The 24,846-nt window shown below is 35.3% G+C and overlaps 2 protein-coding genes and 1 long non-coding RNA gene across 6 annotated transcripts; 2 read left to right on the top strand and 1 right to left on the bottom strand.

Moving 5' to 3' along the window:
• Positions 1–171: 171 nt before the first annotated feature.
• On the bottom strand, positions 172–7,435 carry LOC116405295. The gene is made up of 2 exons (XR_004218451.1): positions 7,140–7,435; positions 172–503 (listed from the first exon to the last, which is right to left on the bottom strand). It is a non-coding gene; the product is annotated as an uncharacterized LOC116405295 (long non-coding RNA).
• On the top strand, positions 2,412–5,705 carry LOC101203069 (pentatricopeptide repeat-containing protein At3g61520, mitochondrial). The gene is made up of 2 exons (XM_011660873.2): positions 2,412–2,801; positions 3,252–5,705. Exon 2 carries the CDS (start codon positions 3,330–3,332, stop codon positions 5,172–5,174), a length of 1,845 nt encoding a protein of 614 aa, XP_011659175.1. The 5' UTR covers positions 2,412–2,801; positions 3,252–3,329; the 3' UTR covers positions 5,175–5,705.
• Positions 7,436–15,533: 8,098 nt separating the features above from the next.
• LOC101210997 (thioredoxin-like protein 4B) lies at positions 15,534–24,249 on the top strand. 4 transcript variants are annotated; one of them, XM_031889386.1, is made up of 6 exons: positions 15,534–15,831; positions 16,029–16,170; positions 16,297–16,454; positions 23,045–23,111; positions 23,606–23,733; positions 23,874–24,249. In XM_031889386.1, exons 2-5 carry the CDS (start codon positions 16,039–16,041, stop codon positions 23,702–23,704), a joined length of 456 nt encoding a protein of 151 aa, XP_031745246.1. In that variant the 5' UTR covers positions 15,534–15,831; positions 16,029–16,038; the 3' UTR covers positions 23,705–23,733; positions 23,874–24,249. The 4 variants fall into 4 exon arrangements, with proteins under 4 accessions (XP_031745246.1, XP_011659173.1, XP_004139666.1 ...); XM_011660871.2 differs by having other exon boundaries at positions 23,822–24,249; XM_004139618.3 differs by having other exon boundaries at positions 23,606–24,249.
• Positions 24,250–24,846: the final 597 nt, after the last annotated feature.

Here is a 24,846-nt window from a genome sequence, read left to right as displayed (position 1 = left end):
TTCTATTTCTTGAAGACAATATTTCTACTCCCCTTATGAATACATCACTTGAGTTCTTTGAGTCGTCCTATTCCAATGTTGTACACTAACTTTTCAAATGTTGATGTGGGTATTGCCTTTGTGAATAAGTCAGCTAAGTTGTCATTTGAAGAAATTTGTTGAACACCGATGTCACCATTGTATCGTCCCAACTTTTCAGATTAAGTCAAAGTCAGTATCTTTAAAAAAAAAACACTTTGGTTGATACGAAATACGATAAAAATTTATTTGAAACAATCATTATCAAAGAAACTTCATTCGCGCCCTATTTTAAACAAAATAAAAAATTTAAAGTATCGTTTATAAATTACTTAAAAACAAACCGAAACATGGAACTCATTTTAAATCCTCAAAACTGGAAAACAGTAAAGACACTAAGCGGAAGCAATTTTGAAGAAAATTCCCCTATGACGATCAAGTCTGCTTCTTGTCGCTCATTGGCCTGTCTCTTGTATTACCTTTCCCTGAAAAGTTGAACATGAAAGGGTGAGTATAAATATACTCAGCAAGAGATCCACTACTAGTCCCGCTAGAAGTAAAATTATTAGCTTACTATTGAGTGGTACCATGCACATAATCAGTCTAATGCTCCCAAATGATACACATACCAGTCTAGTACTCCCGAAGGATGCACTTACTAGTCTAGCGCTCCCGAAGGATGCACCTATCAGTCTAGTGCTCTTGAAGGATGCATGCAAAATGATGAGAGGAAAATAATATTATAAAAACAATAAAATCAAAATAAATATTATCTTATTACCAAAATTGTTATTTTCTTTTCTTTTCCTTTATAACAAAAACTCCCACTTTACACCTAAAATCTATCAAAATTAAACCCAAAATATTTTTTATAACCCAATAAAATGAGATAATTATGTTTGGAGAAATACCTCATATTTCTTGGGGATTACATTCTTCCCCCTTAAGGAACTTTCGTTCTTGAAAGTTCTAATCATTCTAATCCTCGAACAACTCTCGGTAATGAGCTTTCATATCATCTTCTCTCTCCCATGTCGCCTCTTCCACGTGGTGATTCCGCCACAAAACTTTTATTAATGCAATTCCTCTATTACGAAGCATTTTTTTTACCTCAATCTCAACCGGTTGCTCTACATGGCTCAAATTCTCATCAATCTCAAGTGGTTCATAGCTCACCCCAGGAGACATATCTGCCATGTAATTGCTCAACATCGAAACATGAAAGACATTATGAACCACATAGAGTAATGATGGCAGTGCTAAACGATAAGTCACTGCACCAATTCTCTCTAAAATCTCAAACGGTCCAACGAAACGGGGACTCAACTTCCCCGTCTTTTTTAATCGCAAAACACCTTTTATAGGTGCTACTTTCAAGAACACTTTATCTCCCACGTCAAACTCAAGATCTTTCTGTCTCACATCAGCATAACTTTTATGTCTACTTTGCACTGTTTGCATACGTGCGCTAATCTTCTGAATAGCCTCATTATTAGACTGAAATAACTCAGGACCCATCAATCTTTGTTCACCAATGTCATCTCAAGAGACAAGAGATTACAACATTTACCATACAAAGCCTCAAACAGTGTCATGCCAATATGAAGTTTCAATTTCGGCCAGCATAGCCGTCAAAGAAGAAGGCAAAAGTGAAGATTGTGTTGGGTGAGGCAAATTCATAATGTGAGTCGTCCAAATGTGACGTATTGCGAACGCGAAGGATAAGGGGTTGAGTGTAAGCCATGAGATCTGAGGATAAGGGGTTGAATGTAAGTCATGAGGTCTAAGGATAAAAGGTTGAGTGTAAGCCATGAGGTCTGAAGGGGTTGAGTGTGAGTCGTGAGGTGGGGAAGAAAATTTAGGGTGTTATTTAGGGTTTATATATATATATATATATATAAACTAGGTTGGGTTGAGTCAATCTGATCCTTAATCCCCCAACCCGACAACCCAGTCTATTTTTATTTTTTTTCAATTATTTAACCCCGGTTTGGGTTGGATAGTTTGGGTTTGTCGGGTTATTGGATTTTTTTAACACTCCTAGTTTCCTTCTTCAAATGTTGAAGCCTTGTACCAAACTAATTTTTTTTCAAACTTTCTTATTGAAATAATTAAATCTCTAAAGTGTATAAAAGGTGCTTCAAGTTTGATTTACACAAATTAAGAAATATCACGGTAAGTAGAAAACAAGAACTTACACGATAAGTGAAAAAGAAGAGCTTACACGATCTCGATCGAAATGGACTAAAAAATTATGTTGAAACTGTTTAAAAAAATTTGTGAAGAATCTCGATATCGTTGGTAAAAGCTGAAATTGATTGACAAAAAAATTTAAGGATTTTTTTATGAAAGCATGTCAAGTTTGAAATGTAACCTAAAAAAGTGTTATTTTTCTAAAAATTTTCCGAGAACCATTCCCTTGTTTTCTTTCTTCCCACCCTTGTTTTCTTTCTCTCTAACGTTGCCACCGCCACCACACAGCTATCTGTGCCGGTTTATTTTTCCCGCTCCCATTCCCCTTCTTCTTATTATCCCCCTCCTCGCTACAAACTACGCGGGCACCCACCACTGCCTAGCCTTCTTCTACTCGTTGCACGCCGGCATCCTCCATTGCCAGTGCCTGTTTCTTCTCTCTCCCTCTCTGCTCAACCTCGCCGGCACCCACGACTGCCTAGCCTTCTTCAACTCGTCGCCAATTGCCCACCGCACTGCTCGTCGCCTTAGTGCACACTCTTTCTTCCGCAATCCCTCTCTCTCTCTGTCGTTCATTGCTGAGTTCGTTGGTATTAATTTATTTTCCTTATTCATTTTCTTTCTTCAATTCAACCCATTACTAAAAAGGGTCAAATTTTATCTCAACTCCTGCCGAATTCGATCTGTTTTGAACTGATTTTTTTTTGTACGGAAGAGGGATTCTGAGATGTTTGGAATTTGTTATGTAAAGTCGCTGTGATTATTTGGATTGTTCTACTTGAGAATTTTGTGTGCTGGAAAGTCTCCCTTCTTCATCCGCTTGCTTGCATACCCCAGTTTCTCGTATCGGTTGACAAATATATTTTCTTCACCTTTTGATTTTTGAAATCTAAAGCGTAAGCAATAATTCAATAATTCTCTTTTAACAGAATGAGTTAAGGACTAAGAGAACTCTATTATTCATAAGTTTTTTTTTTTTTTGTGTTCGAGCTGATTCACTGCTGGAATCTGATTGGTGTTTGTTGTTTTCCACTCTCTAGGCGGTTATCGAGCTCACATCTCAGGAACCCAATTCACTGAATTTGATTTTGAGCCGTTCTTGACCTCAAAGGAGCCAAATGTCTCTCTCCACAGCCCAGAGTTCTGTTCATCTGCTTCGGCGTCTTGGAAGGATTGGCATGGTTGATGAGGCGCTTGCTGCGTTTTCTACACTCGATTCACATGCAAAAAACACAAATGTGCGTAATGAGATCATCAATTTGCTTCTGAAATCTGGGCGAGTCGACAATGCGATGAATGTGCTTGATGAAATGCTTCTTCCAGAATCGGAGTTTCGACCCAATGATAAAACTGCTGGTATTGTTTTCAATAACTTGTTGAAGATAGATGGGTTAGAGGGGAGAGTAAAGGAAGATGAGATTGCTGGTTTGGTATCCAAATTTGGTAAACATAACATTTTTCCTGATACCATTGCATTGACACAGTTGATCTCAAAGCTTTGTAGGAGTGGAAATACGAATCTTGCATGGAATATTTTAGATAACTTGATGATGTTGAATGGTCTTAAGGATGCTGCACCCTGCAATGCGCTTTTAACAGGATTGGGAAAAGCAAGGGAATTTGGTAAGATGAATCTGTTGATGCGAAAGATGAAAGACATGAATATTCAGCCTACTGTTATTACTTTTGGTATCCTTATCAATCATTTGTGCAAGTTTAGAAGGATTGATGATGCATTAGAGGTCTTTGAGAAAATGAAAGGGGAAAAAGAGGAGACCAAGGTTTTTGTTGCACCTGATACAATCATGTACAATACTTTGATTGATGGGCTTTGTAAAGTAGGGAGGCAAGAAGAAGCTTTGTGCTTGATGGGAAAGATGAGATCAGATCAATGTGCGCCGACTACTGCCACGTTCAATTGTTTGATTAATGGGTACTGTAGGTCAGGTGAAATTGAGGTAGCTCATAAGCTCTTTAACGAGATGGAAAATGCTCAAATTGAGCCGAATGTAATTACCCTCAATACTTTAGTTGATGGAATGTGCAAACATAACCGAATAAGCACTGCAGTTGAGTTCTTCCGGGTTATGCAACAGAAGGGCTTGAAAGGAAATAATGTTACTTACACGGTGTTCATTAATGCCTTTTGCAATGTCAACAATATGAATAAGGCAATGGAATTTTTGGATGAAATGTCGAAAGATGGATGTTTTCCTGATGCCGTTGTGTATTATACTTTGATATGTGGTTTAGCCCAAGCTGGAAGGTTGGATGATGCCAGCTCTGTCGTGTCGAAGTTGAAAGAGGCAGGGTTTTGTCTAGATCGTGTTTGTTACAATGTTCTTATCAGCGAGTTTTGTAAGAAGAACAAATTAGATAGAGCTCAAGAATGGTTGAATGAAATGGAGCTTGCTGGAGTTAAACCTGATAGTGTCACATACAACACTTTGATTTCTTACTTCAGTAAGATTGGGAATTTTAAATTAGCTCACAAGTTTATGAAAAAGATGACCGAAGAGGAAGGTCTTTCACCCACCGTCTTCACTTATGGAGCTCTTATTCATGCATATTGCTTGAATAACAACATTGATGAAGCCATCAAGATTTTCAAGGAAATGAATAATGTTGCGTCAAAGGTTCCTCCTAACACTGTAATATACAATATATTAATAGATTCTTTATGCAAACAGACCCAGGTCAATTTCGCACTTTCTCTATTGGACGATATGAAGTTTAGAGGGGTGATGCCGAACACCACAACATACAATTCTATTTTCAAAGCCCTTAGGGATAAGAATTGGTTGGACAAAGCATTCAAACTTATGGATAGAATGGTCGAGCAGGCATGTAATCCCGATTATATAACAATGGAGATTTTAACCGAATGGCTTTCTGCAGTTGGTGAAATTACAAAATTGAAGAAGTTTACACAGGGATGCATGGTTTCTGATTCTGCAGTCTAAAGTCTGCAAGCTTAAGTGCTTTGTTTTGATTAGTTGACATGCTTAACGGTAAACAGTCTGAAATTTTCCCATGGCATCGTCATCTTATCTGGATTCTTCATGTATTTTATGATTCTCAAACGACTCCGAGGGGGAGTTATTAACAAAGGACTTCTTGTTCTCCTAGCTTGTTTGCAACAAGATTATACCTCAATCACTGCTGAAAAAGTTCGGACCTTTTCTTGTTTTTGCTAACATTCCATAGAGGCAGAATCATCAATTTGTTAATATTTGGGATCGATGATGCTCTCGAATTTGGAACGAGCTTAAGGAGAAGAAAATGTACCTCACTCAACAACAAAGACTGTATTTATAATTTATTCAATATTGCGAAACAGAATTTCAGATATGTTGACTGTCATTCATAATTGTGTGATAAGGACCATGAACACAAAAAAAAGGACTACAGGTCTCTATATCTTTTTTCTTTTTCTTACATTTGTCCACATCGCCTAGACATCACATTAACAATTATTAATTTCATTTGCTTCATTTTCCTACTCCAACAAATATTTATGATAGTATTATCGTAAGCAAAATAGTCCCTACAGGCCGCAACATCCTAAAAACTACATAATTATCTTGAACTATGTAATAAATATCTCATAAGTAAGGTCTAATTTCTTTTTTACAAGATTAATCCTCACAAATATGTAGTATATATTAGAATTCAAGAGGGATCTATAAAAATCCACTTGTGAGTGTGAGCCTTCTAAAGATTTTGCACCAATAATTGGAAGCAAGGAAGAAGAAGAAGTTGGGAAAGTTGGTGGAATTGAGAAAGAGCTAAACAAAATCACAGCGAGTTCATGGTTAATACCTACGTATGGATAACTTCCTCAACATACTTTTCAACACCATTATTGAAATGATAGATTACCACTCCACGATTCTTTGTAAATCCTTCTCATTATGCTCTTGAAACATTATTGAAAATTTAAATGTAAGATACAAGGGTAAAAATAAAAAATAAAAAAAAATCCAAAAACTAAAAAATTGGATGGTAGAATGTTTCTTGCATTTCTCACCAAAATTGCCTCAAGAAGAAGCATACATTGGGATTGAGTTGGCAAGTCGAATATTGGTGGGTTGATTATGTGATTGGGGCAAATAATGATTTAAGAAAAATATGTCAAGAGTACTCTAGAGCACAATTATTGAACCTCGAATATGAACAAATACCCTAATGTACTGAGAACTTGATATTAATGCATGTATAATATTATTTGAGGAATTCACTGATAATATGTATATTTTCGTACGTGATTATAAGATATATGCTTGCACCTAATACTTATGCGCATCTCGAGGAAGAAAATTCTAAGCTTTTACTAAAACTCTCATTGTGTGGCACATTTACTTTATATATAAACAACAAACGATATGATAAGCATTCAAAGCGCTTTATCCAACTCCAACGATAATGAATATAACTAAAGTATTTAAGTCACTACAAGAAAAACCCTCTATTACGACAATTATTTATATCACAAAATGGAGGGAGAAAGAAAACACTTCACAAAAGGTGAAAAAACACGATTTTGGCGGAAAAAGACGGAATTTTTTGGATAATACTTTTCGCGACAGTTATTTGATTTGATGTCATAGAAAAGAAATAAAATAATATATTTAATATATGATTTTTTTTAATTAGGATTAAATTTTAACCCCTATCGAAAAACCCTGATTCCATTTCACTCATTCTCATTTTCAACGAGTACTCTTTTCAGCTTCAAGTCTTAAATATTTTTTGGTCCAGTTTAATTCACATACATCATGTACGAGTGTTTGCCAAAAGATAGAATTCTGACAAAATTGAAAATTACACACCTTACGGACGATCCATGGAGTTGAGGGAAAGAGGGAAAGAGTGACAGAGAACAAGTTCACACAGAGAGAGAAATAGAAAAGGAACAGACAACTTACCAGTAGAGGAGGTGATGACTGCGAATTGAATGTTAAAGAGAATGTGGCGGATTGGAGATTACGAGCATGAATTGAACAGAATAGGACGGAGGACGTTTCGTCTTCCAGTATAGGAGGTTACAGCGGCGCTGGAGTGAGGAGACGGACACGAGGGGGCAGTGGCAGTGATGGAACTGGGCATCGTCCAGAGGACCTTCAAAGAGTTCAGAGATGGGGGCGGAACCGGGTAGTGGAGTGAAGAGATGGACATGAATGGAAGGAGGGTTTTTCGATAGGGTTAAGATTTAATCCTAATTGTTTTTTTTTTTCATATATTAAATATATTATTTTATTTCTCTTCTATGACATCAAATAACTGTTGCGAAAAATATTATTTGAAAAATTTCGCATTTTCCCGCCAAAAACACGTTTTTCACCGTTTGTGACAATTTTTTCTCTCTCTATAGCAAACCTCATTTAGTTCAACATTTTATCAACTAACACATTGAGTCAATTTCTCCCCCAATTTTACATTCTTCACAGACTGAGTCATAGTTTATTTGCAACGGTGGTACCCTTAGAATAGTATATTCTTTAAAATTTAGAAAAAAAAAACTCTATTTTCAGTCATATAACTTGAACATCCATTGTCGATTGAAATGAGAAAGGATTTCATACAAGCCTTTCAATATGCATTATCCACATCTAGAACTGAAGGATGAGTTAGTGATCCACCTTTCCTGATCGACGCCATTGAGAACTCAATGAACCTGCACCAACCTGCTGTAATACCAATTGAAAAACAGGTGAGATGAGGTTAAATACCCTTTAGCTATATCAAAAATATTTAACTACAAGTATAGCTAGAGTACACAGAAGACAAATAACAAAACGACAAATAACACAGAAGCTTTGATAACCCAGTTTAGCAAATATGACCTACATCTGGGGAGCTGTTTTGCTCAGATAAGAAATACTGTTGAGATTCAAAATATGTACCTTATCACAACTGTTACATTAACAAGTTATCACCATAACTTAACCGTATCAACTCAAGCTCCCCTAATGGTAAACTTGAATCTCCTCGAAGACGAATTTAGACTCCCCTAAATTCATTAACCGCAGTACAATTATCTCAACCTTCATTCATATTTCTTATCGATCGATATTCTGTCAAATCCTTTGACGATCTTCATACAATCTGTCATAATGCAGAAGGTAACTGATTTACCTTCGTAGAGATTCTTCACCAAAAATATAAATTGTTGAACACCATTTTGAAGAATAATTTTACGTTCATAAAACTTCTTCTTTCTAAAGAGCCAAAAAAGAAGAACTTACAACAAAATATTCCTAAATATGAGGAATATCTTCTTCTTTAAAGAAGGTATTTAAAAAAGAAATATTTAAGGAAGATTTTTTGACTCCTTATTAAAAGATATTGATAAAACATCTTAAACATAAGGAATATATTTCACCTTTCTTTAAATAAAAATAGAACTGATTTTATATTTGTCAAAAAATCTAACATATGTAAATATAAATATCTAAAAGAAAATGTCTAAAATATCCTACATTTTATATAGGCTAAGGAATTCTAGAGAGTCTCTTGAGATAAGGATAAACTATGAAGTATCTAGAATAGTTAGAATTCTAGGGAGATCCTTTTGTTTGGTCTCCAAGGATCTCACACTTATATATAGATCTCACACTTATATATAGAGATTGTCTTCATTTGTGAACCAAGCCAAGAAAATAAAGCAAGAAAGCAAAGTAAGCAAAGAGAGGAAGAAAGAAAGTAAGAGAGCTAGAGAGAAACTTTGAGTGGAAGTGAGTGAGTCCTTTGAGAGTAGAAGAAGGTTCTTTCCAAAAGTGTCCATCGTTTGTAAATTTTCTTTCTTCCAAGTGAGTGTCTCTTTCTTTTGTGTCAATTTCTTTAACAAGTGGTATCAAAGACAAGCTAGCTTAGCTTGCAGTGTTGGAGCTCTTGAGGATTGTGTATAGTCTAGGACTATGAAATTTGTTGTTTGGGACACAACTAATTGTAGAGTGCATTAAACATTACATGATGATGAGAAAACTTCAAGTTTTTGGAGGAATCAAGAAGCTTAACACTCAAAATTATAAAACATGGACCATATATGCATGAAGTCATATCTCTAAGGTCAAGACTTGTGAGATGTTGTAGGAGGCATTGAAGTTAATCCCCTGAGGATGTTGATGTTGGGGTTTTATGTCTTAAAATTTGTAGCTAGTAAATGTAATACGTTTACCGCTATTAATAAAATGTTATTATCATAATTTCAATAAAGCATTGATTATATTATTAGTTTTGTCTTAATAACCTAAATTCAATAAACTAATACCCTAAGCTGTTTGATGAGTCTTGAATAGTATCTAGAGATAACAAGGATCAATGTTTGAGATACAACTTAAAAAGTCTATAGTATATAGAAATAAGGTTGGGTACCTTATCGTGATAACAATATGGATGCGACTCACTTTGTAGTTGATACAAATGCAATGATTCAACGTGTTCGTGTACATGACATGTGAGTGAGGGTATCCTATGCAATGCGTTTGCATGAGGCCGGATCACGAAATAGTAACCATTAGATGTAACTCCATTAACTAGTTAAGGTTTCTATTTCATAAGGATGACCTAGGTATTTAAGAACTAGAAGTAACCTAGAGGTAAAATAGTAATTTGATCTAGCTTGGTGTTATGAACACTTGTGAAGGACTAACTTACTATTATTGGTTTATATCCGTGAACATATAGAAATATATCTACTGTGAGAAGAGAGTTTAGTTGTGAGTCTCTAGTGAAGTGTACATGCAGTTAACGAAAAAAATTGATTAATGTGGTCAATGAGTTTAGCTAATTAATCTCATATCGTTGTAGATTCAAATCTATAGATCCATTAGGTCTCCTTTCAAGTTCTTAAAGGATAATGAAATTAATATATATTGGTTGTAATTTGAAGTGTTCAAATTTACTTTGGAATTAATTAATATAAATATATGGTGATACATTATTATATAAAGTTTATATTTTAATTAAACTTTATTATATAAATTTAATTTGGATATGATTCAAGATTAATTTATGATAATAAAATATTTGAATGAATTTAAATACTAATTTAATATGAATTAGATTCATATTAAAACTATGTGTTAAAGTTTAACTAATGTGTATATGATACACGTTAAAACTATAGATTATGCGAAGAATTTATATTTGAATATGATTCAAATTTGAATTAAATTAAATATAATATATTTAATTTAGCAATTAACTAATTAGAGAATTAATTAATAGTTCAGTTTAATTTTATTTATTTAAATTAATTAAACTAAAACTATAGGTTAGTGAGAGATATCATTTAAATATGATTTAAATGAAATATTAATTAAATATGATAGTGCATGAGGAGCATTTAACATGGTTTTAGAGGTTTTTCGAGTCATCAAGTTGTATGCAAAGTTTTCAAAATGCAAGTTTTGGATTAGGCCAAGTATCATTTCCAAGCCATGTGGTATCTAGAGATGAGATTTATGTGGATCTGACAAAGATTGAAGTTGTTACTAGCTGGCCTCAACTTTTCATAGTTAGTGAGGTTCGTAGCTTTCTAAGTTTAATAGGTTATTATAGACGGTTTGTATAAGACTTTTCTCGTATAACTACACCATTCAACTTAGTTAACCAGGAAAGGGATTCCGTTTGTTTAGAATAAAGCCTATGAGGATAGTGTTCAAAATCTTAAGCAGAAACTTGTACCACACCGATGCTTACCGTACGTGATGGTTTGGAGAGTTTCGTGATTTATAGTGATGCTTAAAAAAAAACAAAAAGGTTTGGATGGTGTTCTGGTTCAACAAGGTAAAGTAGTTGCTTGTACTTTGAGTTAATTAAAGAGTCATGAGCAAAACTACTCTCTACTTATGATCTGGAATTGGCAGTTGTGGGTTTTTGCATTATAGATTGGGAGACACTATTTGTATTGTGAGAAGGTACACATCTTTACTGACCATAAGAGTCTGAAATACTTCTTCACTCAAAAGAAGTTGAATATTTGATAGCAAAGATGGGTTAAGTTAGTAAATGACTATGATTGTGAGATTTTTGTACCATCTAAGTAAGGCGAATGTAGTAGTCGATGCTTTTAGTAGGAAGGTATCACATTCTGCAACATTCATTACTAGACAGGTTATTTTGCATAGAGACCATGAGAGAGCTGAGATTGCAGTTTCAGTGGGGGACGTCACCTCACAGTTAGCTCAGTTGTCAGTACAACCGACCTTGACACAAAGAATTGTTGTTGTTCAGCTCACTAATCCTTATTTGATTGAGAAGCGTCTCCTAGCAGAAGTAGGACAAGCTAAGTAGTTCCCCATGTCCTTTGATGACGAACTTATGTTTGAGAAAGGATTATGTGTGCCAACAGACAGTGCAGTTAAGACAGAGTTATTGATTGAGGTTCATAGTTCCTCATTTTCCATGCATCCAGGTAGCACAGAGATGTACCAGGATTTGAAACGAGTTTATTGGTGGAGTAACATGAAGAGAGAAATGACAGATTTTGCTAGTAAGTGCTTGGTGTGCTAGCGGATTAAAGCACCAAGACATAAACCAACATGTTTGTTGCAGCCTTTGAGTGTGCTAGAGTGGAAGTGGAGAATGTGTCTATGGATTTCATTACAGGATTGCTTAGAACCTTGAAGGATTATACAATGATTTGGGTTGTTGTTGACAGTCTTACAAAATCGGCACATTTCGTCCTAGGAAAATCCACTTATACTGCTAGTAAGTGGGCACAATTATATTTGACTGAGATTGTGAGACTTCTTGGAGTGTCGTATCGATAGTTTATGATAGAGATGCACGTTTTGCTTCCAAGTTTTGGAAGAGACTTCAGACTGCCATGGGCACGAGGTTAGATTTTAGTACAACTTTTCACCCATAGACTGATGGTCAAACTCAACGTTTGAACCAAATTTTAGTGGATATGCTATGAGCTTGTGCATTAGAGTTTCCAAGTAGACTCTCACTTGCATTTGATGGAGTTTTCTTATAATAACAGTTTTCAGACTAAGAGACATAATGCTTATGTAAGATGTATTTTTAAGTACTTATGTATTTACAACATGAGTTACGCACTTCGATCTTCTTCTTATGCATTTTGGTCTCATTGTTCTAATAAAAGAGGCTATAATAACAAGTATTTATACATGTTATCGAACATATTCATAAACACGAAAGTACATAATGATGACATCAAATTATGTAGAAAGTGTAAACTCAATGTTTAAAGATCTTAGAGAGCTACTTGAGGCTATCATGCTTAGTTCAATTAGAGGTGTATTACAAACGTGGTTTTATGAATGAAGTAAAGTAGCTTTTGCAATGACAACTTGTTTGACTTCTAGGGTTGAGAACATGTTGCGTTTAGAATATGAAAAGTCAAGAAGTTTATTGGTAAGAATATTTTTTTATGTTTGTATCTCAGAGAGACACATATAGATTGCTATCAGTGTCTATATGTTCCTATTTGTGCATATTTTCTCTATTTTTTAATTTTCCTTTACTTGTCTTATCTATTAGGTTGATCCAATTAGCATCATTGAATACAAAATGATGGATGAAAATCAACAGTTCATAGTGAAGTTAAACTTGGGATCTAGCTGTCGAGTATGGAATGTTGAGGAAATTCCATGTGCATATGGGCTTGTTGTTCTATGAATGCTTAATTTAGATAGCTATTCTTATGTATCTGGGTTTTATTATAGAGAAACGCTATTTGCAACATACAATGATTGTGTTCAACCTATTGGAACTCATTTGGATTGGAGAGTTGGAGATAATGTCATGAAAACATTACCCCAATTGTTTGTGTTGTTTATGTGCATATGTTTGTCATGTTAGGGCTCTAATTAAGCAACATATTAGGTAGCTAGAATAGGGTCATGCGATAAAAGATGCAATTCCTATCTATGTGTTGCTAAACTTCTCATGATATGCATGTAATACAAGTTTTCCTATTGCTTGCCAAAGTGTAAGCGAAACGATAGGTTTCCTAAAAAGTTTAGGGTCGAACATAAGGAATTTCTATCAAACCTTAGATATACAACTTACTTCTCATCTAGGCGGTATGCAATAACTATACATGTAAAGTAAAAATATGTCTAAGTACTAAATCTAATATCTACGCTAGAGATTCTATAAAAGGTGGCATATAATGTGAGAAGATGGAGAATGAACTAACTTGTGTTAAGGAGTGAAGGAATGTCTTCGCATTATAGGTGACTAAGGTGCATGTTAGCCTTAATGCAATAGAGATCAGATTAACTATCTTTGAATTAAGGCAAATACCTCTCAGTGCCCTAAACGCTACTTGTTCGCCTCTTGAGATGCAAATGATAAAACTTAGTTAAGTGGTAACTATTTAAAAGTTGTTACTTATAAGACTCATATTACCTTTCTTTTAAGGGTGACAACCTCTCGGCACCAAGTTACCACACTTGTTCTCCTTTTGGGACACAAATGATGGAGGTTTAATTGTTAAGATAGAGTTTGTCTCCAAACTCCATCTTGTGCACGTTAGCAATGTCCTTGTTACTTACTCTCTCGAGTAGTTGGTGATAGACGTTGGCCAAACGATGGAGTAAAGCTCCAGTAACGTGATAAACCTTATAAGTTAAGTTTCATATCAAGAACTTATCACAAGTCTAACTACTTATAACACTTTGACAAGTGAACAATAAAGACATGATGGATTAAAAATGTATAAAGTTGCAATGTATTAAAGAATGTATGCCTTCGGCTACTGAACAATATAAAATCATACATACAATGGAATACAAAACTGGAAAGTAAAGAGATGAAAACTAAGTGGCAGAATGTCTAAGCATTCTTTGGCCTTTTACAAGTTAGGAGGGAAGAAAATGGTGGTTCTCTCTCTAAGCTCTCACTTACAAGGCTGACTAGAGAAGAGGATGAAATCTTTTACAAAAAGCGAAAATACTAGTTCTTTCCGTCGACTCCAATGAAACTCTCTAGGTTTTGGTCCATTTAGACCAGACCTTTAATGGAACTCTCTAGGTTTTGATCCATTCAGACCAGAAAAGATTACTTGGTGTAGGAGGTTTTATATAGATCACTTTCAATGGAAAACTTCTATTCTTCTAATCATGTCAGTGTCAATTGCAGCTTCATCAAGTCACATAAACTCCAACTATCATTCTTGTCTGCTAGTGAATCTTCATCGTGTGATGACATGGTTCTTTGCCTAGGGATGTAATGGCCAAATGGATCCTTTCACCTAACTTTTGCATGCACTTCTCTGTGATTCACTATATCTTCTTTTCTTTATAATACTGCAATAAAACATTGAAAAACAGGGTAAAATAGGAATGAAGGCTTATTCACATTGTATTCTCTTATATTTATGAATGTGCAGTAGAAGCTACGTGTTTTGACACATTATCATGCGTTCTGGCTCCATTGTTCTACCTAAACGGCCATAATAACTTGTATTTCTACAAGTTATCACCAACATTTAAATGTCAAGCTAGAAGACCTAGAAAACAAAGAATTTCATCTATAGGCAAATTTAATAGTTCATCAAGATGTTCCAATTATAATCGTAAAGGACACAATTTAATAGTTCATCAAGACCCCTTAATAAATCCACCCGTGAAGATGTTCCAATTATAATCGTAAAGGACAAAATAGTAGGATTTGCCAGCAAAGTTTGAACAATTAATGAAATTTTTAATGAGAAACTTCAAATACTCATTTATAACTCATAAATAAAGTATGTGGATAAAATAGTAAATAAAATGCTAGTTCAGACCCTATTTAAAATTAACATAAAAGTAAAACATAAGTTCTATAAAGTCAAATAAAATACTATAAGTCAAAATACCGTAAACATAAAGCATAAGCAACATGAGCTTTTTTCTATGGCAAGCCACAGTCATTTGTCGTCATTGGCCAACTTTCCTCTATCTTTGTTTGAAAAATTAAGCATAAAAAATGGTGACTATAAACATATACTCAATAAGACCTACTAGTTGTTCTACTAGGTGTCTGTTAACTTCCAATTAGGGTTCGACAAAGAAATACCCAAAACTAGCTGACACCTGACGGGACTAGTAGTGAGTCCCTTTACTGAGTATGCGTGACTACCCATCCTTTTATATGTTTAATATTTCAAGCAAAGTAAAAACATAGGAAATCTGGCAAGTGAGACAATAATGATTAGTGCAAGTGAGACAAGAAGGATTTGTGACATGTCATATGAGGAAACAGTTTTACTTTCGCTTTTCATTGTTTGCTTTTAGTATTCTTTCTTTTAGTCGAGCTATGAGTCTTCTCCTCTCTTGAGGCTCTGTCATTTATTGTTTGATGGAGAAACAGTGGATATTGTGGCACTTTTATCATTACATGGTGATTTCTTTGTTAATCTACGGGAGGAGGGATATTCGTATATGGGACCCTAGTTCTTAAAAACGAAAAAAAGCCTTAAAAATAAATGTTATAAATATATGAATTTGAATATAATTTATAACTAGGAAAATTTTAATTCGCAATTTTGGACGGCAGCTTGTTTTTCACCCCGGCTAGGGAATTCGGCGGCGGCGCAGCATCGGCGTCAATCCTCGACGCTACCAGCAAGCTCCGTTGGTGGTGGCGCTTCACAGCAAGGTTAGTTAATTTAACTCTTCCCTCCCGTGGTTCACAATTTTGTTGATTTTAGGTTTAAGCTGCAATGCTTTCGGCTTTGATCGTTTAGATTGAATAAGATGTGTGTGAATAGTCTGGAAAAGTTTAACTTGACAACGTTGGGTGTCTTGAAGCTGCTTTAGTTTCTTAAGCTTAAACTTAACTTGTCGACGTTGCAGGCAAAGGAGGATGAGCTATCTTCTACGAACCTTAACAAAGAAGGGAGAGGTGGATTCCCTTATTAGGGATACGATTGATAAGGTCCTAATTCTCCGATTTGGGCGGTGTTCTGATTCAGTTTGTCTCCTCCTTGATGACATTGTGTGTAACCAAGTCCCTCTATTTCTAACATCCCTGAATTTTGTTTTTTTCTTCCAAGGTTGATACGCTTTTTCAAAATCGATGATTTCCTTTTTCCTTGTGTTTCATTTTCTTTCAATGGTTTAGCTTGCTAAGTGCGCACGAGAAGTATCGAAGTTTGCTTCAGTAGCATTGGTTGATATTGATTCGGAGGAAATACAGGTTTATGTCAAGTACTTTGACATAACTCTCATACCGTCCACTGTTTTCTTCTTCAATGCCCATCATATGAAGATGGATTCAGGGTTAGTTTTATCCTGCTGGTCTTAGTTAATTCATTGCTTGATTTCTGTTCAAATATGTCTAGCATGGTTATGTAACATTGCATGTGGATGTCCATCTGTGTGGCCTTAGCTACTTGATTCGGGCAGTAGAGAAGCATAGCATCCCTTGCGATCTATAGCAAATTTCTGTTGAAATGAGAAGTGAAGATATTGGAGAGTATTTAATTTATTGGGAAAAGAAAACTGAAAATTTGTTTTCTGTTGAGAGGATGCTGTATAGATCCTCCTTACTATGTATTGATATGAGATAAAACAGCCTTGGGAGAATACAAACTCTCCAGGCAATTCAAGAGAGCTGGGAAACTATCCTCTCTCCTTAGAAACTACTATGACTAAAAGCATTCCCCTTCCCAATATTTTAAAAGAATTAAGGGGCAACCTAGAGGCGTTTTCTCCTGGTGAGGCAAGGTGTAAACCTCTAGGCAGTGTGAGCCATATTTCTAATTAAGAAAACATATTTAAATTATAAAACATAAGATCTCATATATTCTTAACATTATAGTATATTTCCTATTAGTTCACTACATACAAAAAATTTAATCTTGACAAAAAAAATCTCAATTGTTCATCTAAATCTCATCCACAATATAATTATCATTAACAGTAATGGGATCTTCCATAGAGTTATCACCGTACCTAATAGTTTCATCCTCATTTTTTTGTCACTCTCAATATCTAACCCATTCCTCTTTGTCCAATGTCATCAATCTCTTCCCTTTATCTGTTTATGAAATATATTTTGTAAATTAAAGTTAGGACTGAGTGAATTTAGGAAACTTGTTAAATTTTAAAATTATTTCAATAAGTTACATATCTCCACTTTTAACATTTGGTTGTCTAGTCATAAACATTGATGTTAGAATCATCATCATGCTCAACCAAGAAATCAACTGTAGCCGAATATTATTTTGATTTTCAACAATCCACACATCATTAGGTGACACTTCATCTACTACCAATGGATCAACTTCTTCCATGAGACCCTTTCGCTTCTAGTGTCTATTCTTTGATGGCTAAGATGTTTGTTTGCCCTATCCCCAAAAAAGGAAAATGTGACTAGGATGAAAGATTTTGGACCGATCAACTTAATTACTAGTGTGTATACGATTCTCATGAAAGTGTGGGTAAACCGCTTGAAGAGGGTGCTTTCTCCTTTGGTTGGGGACTTCTGTTTCTTTCTTCTTTGGTTTGGTTGGGGAATTCTATTTCTTTCTCCTTTGCGTTCTGTTAACTGTTGTCGAATAGGAAAATGCCTAAGGTAGCCTATCTTCTCTCCTTGATTGAGGGTTTTGACTTTAGGCTTGGGAGAAGGGATCTTCATGTTTGGAGTCCTACCCCTTTGGAGGGATTCTCTTGTAAGTCGTTCTTAGGAATTTTATTGGATCCTTCTTTTATTGAAGTCAGTCTTTGGCGTATTATGGAGGATTTAGGACTCCAAAGAAAGTCAAGTTCTTTTTTGGCAAGTTTTCCTTGGTTATGTCAACACGGTGGATAAACTTTTGAGAAAGATGCCTTTGTTCATGGGTCCTTTTAGTTGTCTTCTTTGACGAAAGGCAGAGAAAAACTTCAATCATCTTCTCTTGGAGTGTCATTTTGCAATATCTGTGTGGCATGGCTTCTTTCAGGAGTTTGATTTTGCACTTGCTCGTTAGAGGGGTGTTCGTTTGATGATCAAGGAGTTCCTCCTCCATTTGCCTTTCACTTTGAAAGGCAATTTTATTTGGTTTGCTGGGGTGTGCATGTTGTTGTGGGATCTTGGGGAAGAGGAAGAATAGAGTATTTCATGGTCAGAAGAGGGACCCTAGCGAAGTTTGGTCTTTGGTGAGCTTTCATGTTTCTCTTTGGGTTCAGTTTCTAAGACTTTTTACCTAGGCAATATCTTACTTAGTTGGAAACCTTTTCTTTGGTGACTTTTTTCCTTTTGTGGTATTTTTTTTTGTATGCTTTTGTATTTTAATTTTTTTTTGCGAAATTATTTTAAATGACAACTTTTGAAAATATTTACAAATATAGAAAAATATCACAATCTATTTGTACTATCAATGTTTATCATTATTAAGATATATACAGATTGTAGTCTATCGCGGTCTATCGCGGTCCATCGTAGATAGACTGTGATATTTTGCTATATTTTGTAATATTTGAAAATAAGATCTTTTTTTCCTCAATAAAATGGAAAATTAACAAGCAAGGAGAAGACACAAATGACCTCTTTATTAAATGCTTTTAGTCATGGTTATATTCAATAGAAAATCAATGAATTTTTTGTGACAAAGAAAGATCTTTGAGTTTTGTGGATGTTGTTAAACGGTGAGAAAGAGAACACTAGGTTTATGTGGAAAACCCTAGAACAGGGAGAAAAGACCATGACAGATAGTCACTTTTTATTATTTTCACACAATGAAAGTTACAAGATAAATAATACGAAAAAGGAAATAAACTAGGGTAAATTAAAATACTAAAATACCCTTGAGGCTATAAACTATCAACAAAGGCCCTTATTTCTAACACTTTCCTTTGAGTTGGGGCATAGATGTCAATCAGACTCAACTTACTAACACGAGTCAAAACTTGGCTTAAGTAACCCTTTGATGAGAACATTACCAACTTGTTGACAAGATGGAATATACGGAATACAAATATTGCCATTGTCCGGTTTCTTTTTTATAAATTGTGTTAATCTCCACATGTTTCGTTCTATCATGTTGTACAGGATTATTGGCTATATTTATAGCCACTTTATTATCACAATAGAGCTTCATAGGTAAAACACTATCTTGGTGAAGATTAGACAATTTTCTTCAACCATATTTGTTTATAGATTTCCAAACTGATAGCTCTTTATTCAACTTTAGCACTGCTTCTAGCAACAAACTTTGCTTTTTACTTCTCCAAGTAACTAGGTTACCCCACTCTAAGGTACAATACCAGAAGTAGATTTTTTTGTCAATAACTGATCCTGGCCAATCAAAGTTGATATAAGCCTCAATATTCTGATTTATACTTTAGATTGAACACCTACTTGCACCCAACTACTTAGGAAGAGCACAAAGGTCCCACATATTATTCTTTTTCAAGAGCTCCCTTTCTTCCATGTACTGCATTTCCTTTATGAGATTCTTCCTTTAGTAAGTTATCCCAGGGATTTGTTTAGTGGGTGGAACAGTGTCATGGACACTCAGTATGGGAATGATGGGAATGAAGGTCAGTGGGGACTTAAAATGTGGACAAGTTAGTCTCTTCTCTTGTACTCTCCCCTAAAGAAAGGTTGATCCTCAAGGAGTTTACATCCATGACCATGGAGATGGAGTATTTTCGGGAAGAAGGATGGAAACATTTATAAGTTCGCTGGTGAAGGGGATTCCCGACGAAGACACATTTCTGAGCACAAGGGGTAAACTTAGTTTGAGTTGGAGAACATGGGAAGGAATTCAATTAATAAGATGAGTGCAGTGAGAACTGCATCCTGTATGATGGAAGCAAAGTATACAACACATGAGAGACCGTGCAACCTTGAGGAGGTGATGATTTTCCTTTTAGCCACCCATTTTGTTGAGGGGTATAGGCACACAAGTTTTTGTGGATAATGCCTTTGGAAAACAGAAAGTCACGAATGGTATTATTAAGGAACTCACAACTGTTATTTCTATGAAGAATAGTAATTTTTGTGTCGAGCAACGTCTTAATGGTAGTTTAAAATTGTTGAAATATCGTTGAAACCTCAGATTTATCAGTGATGAGAAAAACCCATGTGAGACGGGTAGGATCATTAATAAAGGTTACAAACCAATGTTTTCCCTTACAAACTATTATCCTTACTCGAGGGACCTAAAACGTCACTATGAATAATGGTGAAGGGTTGAGAAGGTTTGTAAGGTTGAGACGAAAAGGTGACCTTATGCTGCTTTGCACGGATGTACACATCATAAGACAGAAAAGAGACAAACTTTATTTAATAAATGAGGAATTAAATATTTCATATTGGAAATTTTGGTGACCAAGGCGAAAATGCTACAACGTATAATCTTTTTATGAAGTTGAGAAACAAGAAGACAACAAACTAGTCCTATAAACATTTCTTAAAGGGAGCATCATCATCAAGGAAATTAAGTCCCCTATTGAGCTGGGCAATGCCAGTCATCTTCCTCGAGCTCAACTCCTAAAAGAAAACATTATCTGGTGAGAAGGCAACTTGATAATTCAGATCTCTAGTTATCTTACTAATAAATAGTAAATTGTAAATTATTTTGGGTAAATGCAGTACATTTTGTAAAGTTAAATCATCAAAAGGAGAAATATGACGTGTGCCTACAATAGGAGCGAAGGACACATATGCAATTCAAATCTTTCATTACCAGCACTCAGAAGATATTTTAAGGATCTAGTCAAATGATCTCTGAATCAAGTATCCATGGTTTCTTACCATTTATGATGAGATGAGGAGTCTTAAGGATTGAGAGGTACTTACCAGGGTCACTTTGGCAATTTACCTAAGGTTGTGACTAGGGGGCACTCACCAATTCACTTATAAGAGCTTGTCTAGAGTTGGACTTGTCATTTGAAAGATGTCTTCTGCCATTTGGTGGTCTACCATGTAACTTCCTATACCAGGGTTTCTTACAGTATTCACACACCGGGGTCTGTTTCCCCATTTTGCTTATCACTGTCAGAGCCAGATATCTCGAGCAGTCGTAACATACAACAATGGTTTTCCTATCTGAGATTTCATACTATTATTCAACAATATGATTGAAGCAGGGAGTCTTCACCTTTCCAAATGCGCTCCTGTGGATCCCTAGTCTAGGTCTTGGTATCTCAAACTTGTGACGCCACTCAAGGCCCATTTTCATGGATTGAGACGAGGAGAAATAATTCTGATCATTCAACTTTTCTCCTGCAATTAACTCTGTGAAATTTCCCATAGAGCTAGACAAACAGTTTGCTGTAATTATAGTAGGGAAAGAGGTTACTGGATTCTAAACACATGTAGGTCGAAAGAAATGTCAAAATTCATTGTACTGGAATTTATGTTTGTGGAAGCACCTAGGGCTGTCCCAGGAGCAGCAATTTGTTGCTGAAAACTTGTTTGAAGATTAGCCAATTGTTGTACCATTAATAGGAGATAAACCAACCAAACCTTGATGTTCATGACTAGGCGACGCAAGGTGAGGAAGAACTGGTTTCTGTAAGAAGCTTGTTGCTGCGGCAAGGGATTTACCCTTGTGGTAGGTGGACAACTCACTAATTGCGGTTTAACGGTGTATGTTTTAGCTAGGGTTTCCATCAAAGAGTTATGGTGGCGCTAGAGTTGGGCGGATATGCAAGGACTAAAGACAACGATCAATGATGGCTTGGACGACAGCGGTAATATTGATGGTGAAAAAGTTGGTGGCTTTGATGGCGATCATCAGAGGCCCATTGCCAGCTATGACAGCTGCGAGATTGTTGCAAAAGTAAGGTTATCTTGCACTGGTTGGTTCCGTTGATGACAACTATGGTATTGTACCTCTCTAATACCATGTTAAACAGTGAGAAAGAGACCATTAGGTTTAGATGGAAAACCCTAGAACATGGAGAAAAAACCACGATAGAGTTACTTTTTATTATTTTGACACAGTGAAAGTTACAAAAGAAGACAAGATAGGCTTTAGCAAGCCTTAATTCAAAAAATGAAATAAACTTATGGTAAAGTAAAATACTAACCTACCCTCGGGGCTACAAACTATTACAATGTGGCTTTCTGGAAGAGCGCCAAATCTTGGATCCTGTTTTAATAGCAAGCGCAACTGTGGAGGACTATAGAATCCAAAAAAAGAAAAGATGGATCTTTAAATTAGACCTTGAAAAGGTCTTTAACAAAGTGGATTGGAATTTTTAGAAAATGTATTGCAAAACAAGATCTTCGACGTAGGATATTGTGTTATATTGGCCAGCCTTTACAGCATCCCCACTTTGAAGTCCTTGATGATCAGGACTTCCGGATCAGCCCTCTGCTTCAAACAGTTTTTTGCTCAATCAATCAACGCTTATTCTTCTTTGTTCTCAGCCTGCTGCTTTTGTTTTTGTTTTTGCTTTTGCTTTTGCTTTGGACAGATTCTTTTTATCTTTTTGTTTGGCTTTGTTTTTGTGGTTTTTAATTTTGATATTGTATTTTCGCTTTTTGGTTGTGTTGAGGGCGCTAAGGGGGTGTCAACTTAGTTGAGATGCCCGAATGCACTTGTTGATCCTCCCTCTTCCCTATTGCTTTTTGTATAATCCTTATGTACATTGAGCTTTGTCTCTTTATTTATATTAATAATAGTGAGACTCATGTCCTTTTCAAAAAACGCCTCTTATTTCTAACTGATATTACTATCTTAGTTGGTTTGAACTGAAGTATTATCTTGAAAATCTTTTATATTCTTTCTCATTATTTTTCATCAATTATAGAGTTAGTCTTTGTTAGGGGGTGGTAAATTTAGGAATATTTAATTGTGCCTCTTATGTATTCTACGTGTTTTTATTTTATTTTATTCTTTTTAATGGTGAAAGGGTATTCTTTTGACATGCAGGACTGCGGATCATACAAAGTGGGTCGGCGCTTTTCACCAAAAGCAGGATTTTATTGATGTTGTGGAGGTAACTGGTCTCTGATTTTGGAACCTAAATTAGAAGCTGTGAATGGAAAAGATTGTTTGATCTTTTATATGGAATTTTTGCCTGTGGTTAGACAGCAACATTAGTTGTGATGGCATTAAATAGCTATGGCATTTGCAATATTTTCACTGGTTGAAGAGCTTTTTGTACTTTGTTAGATATTAACTTCCCTGCACTCAGTACATCCCGACAATTATAGAATATAAGCAGAGCAATAGAGCTTTGATGTATATTGATGATATAAACTAAAGATAAAGTCCTCTATTATAATATCCAAACAAGGGGGAACAAGTACTCAACAGAATGAACACACAAAACAGATAAACTTAGAAAGAAAGTAAATGCAAAACCAGCACATTCGAGAGACCACCTGATCCTCTCCTCTAAAAGCCCCTTGGGAGGAGAGGACTTGAAAACATTCTTCATTTTTCTCTTGGAAATGGACTTGAAAATTCTTCATTTTTCTTTTATGGCAGGCAATATTTAGGGGAGCAATGAAAGGCAAGCTCATTGTGAATTGTCCGTTGCCTCCTGAGCGAATTCCAAAATACCAGTTATTCTACAAGGATGTGTAGGAGATGAACCGGTGTGTAAAGGCTTCACGGTATTTTTTCCTTCCTCCTAGTTTATATCTTACTAGTTTTTCAATGGTATCAGTCATCCTGTGTAGTCTAATTTTGGTGAATTGTCAGTCAAGTTGCCATAACTGAAAGAATGGCTTAAATGAATTGATTTTCCATGAAGAATGTTGCCAAAATGCTCTCGTATCTCCAAATTTCCTCTGCATTTGAAGTGTTTCAACATTTCTGGTGGTACGCTTGGAATTTGGGAACAGAAGAAAAGTTTGTGTGAGCATTTTTCTTCAGCTACCGATAGAAAATGGGGTTAAGTTGAGAAAGTTCAGGTTATCTTGTTTCAAGTGGTGAGATTATAGTTCATTCACTCTCTTCATTTGTGGAACTAATTTCCCTTGTGTTAGATTGCTAGTTTGTCAGTGGGAGATTAATCATGTGTAAAGGCACCTCTTATATTTTTTATTTCGTGAAACACATTAATGAAAATAGTGAATGTTTTCTTCACCTCCAGTTACTTGGAAGCAATAGAATGAATGATTAAAAAAGTTCCCTTTTCCTTCTTATTTACTTGGTTATGTATCAATCCGGATAACCGGTTAGGCACCTGGCTTATGCCTCTAGTTAGTAAATTCTTAGTTCGATCTCCTGATGAGATTTAAGGACACAGTAAGTTTACCGTTCTAGAATCTGAATGAGCTAATAAATGATGTTAGTTAGTGCATTCAAAGAATAACAAGGCAACAATATCAAGTCAACATAGTGTAAAATAACAAGCCAATTGACACGAGAAAAAACTAGGTGGTAGTGAGATGACTTAGAAATGCTTCAACCACCTTTCCTGAAGGCAAACGGGAGGCCTTACTTAAGTAGAATTCTGAAGATATGTTTACATGATGAAATAATGTATTGTGCCAAATATTTGAATTTTTTTTTCAACAATCCTACTTAATATAAATGAGTCCAAACTTGTTGGTATATATTTGGGAATGAATTATCTGCACGATTATATGTTCAAGCTTAATGTTTTGGCAGCATAAGTGCAATAAGCTTTTATAAGATTTATATGGTTGAGTTTTGTGATGTTTTGACATTCTTAGGTAGTTCATTTTACAATAAATGGTAAAGTTTAGGACCATTTCTTA

The sequence above is a fragment of the Cucumis sativus genome, chromosome 7 (assembly GCF_000004075.3).
Source record: "Cucumis sativus cultivar 9930 chromosome 7, Cucumber_9930_V3, whole genome shotgun sequence".
Classification (NCBI taxonomy): domain Eukaryota; kingdom Viridiplantae; phylum Streptophyta; class Magnoliopsida; order Cucurbitales; family Cucurbitaceae; genus Cucumis; species Cucumis sativus.
The sequence above is the reverse complement of the archived record's forward strand: the minus strand, read 5'-3'. Positions and strand labels throughout refer to the sequence as shown.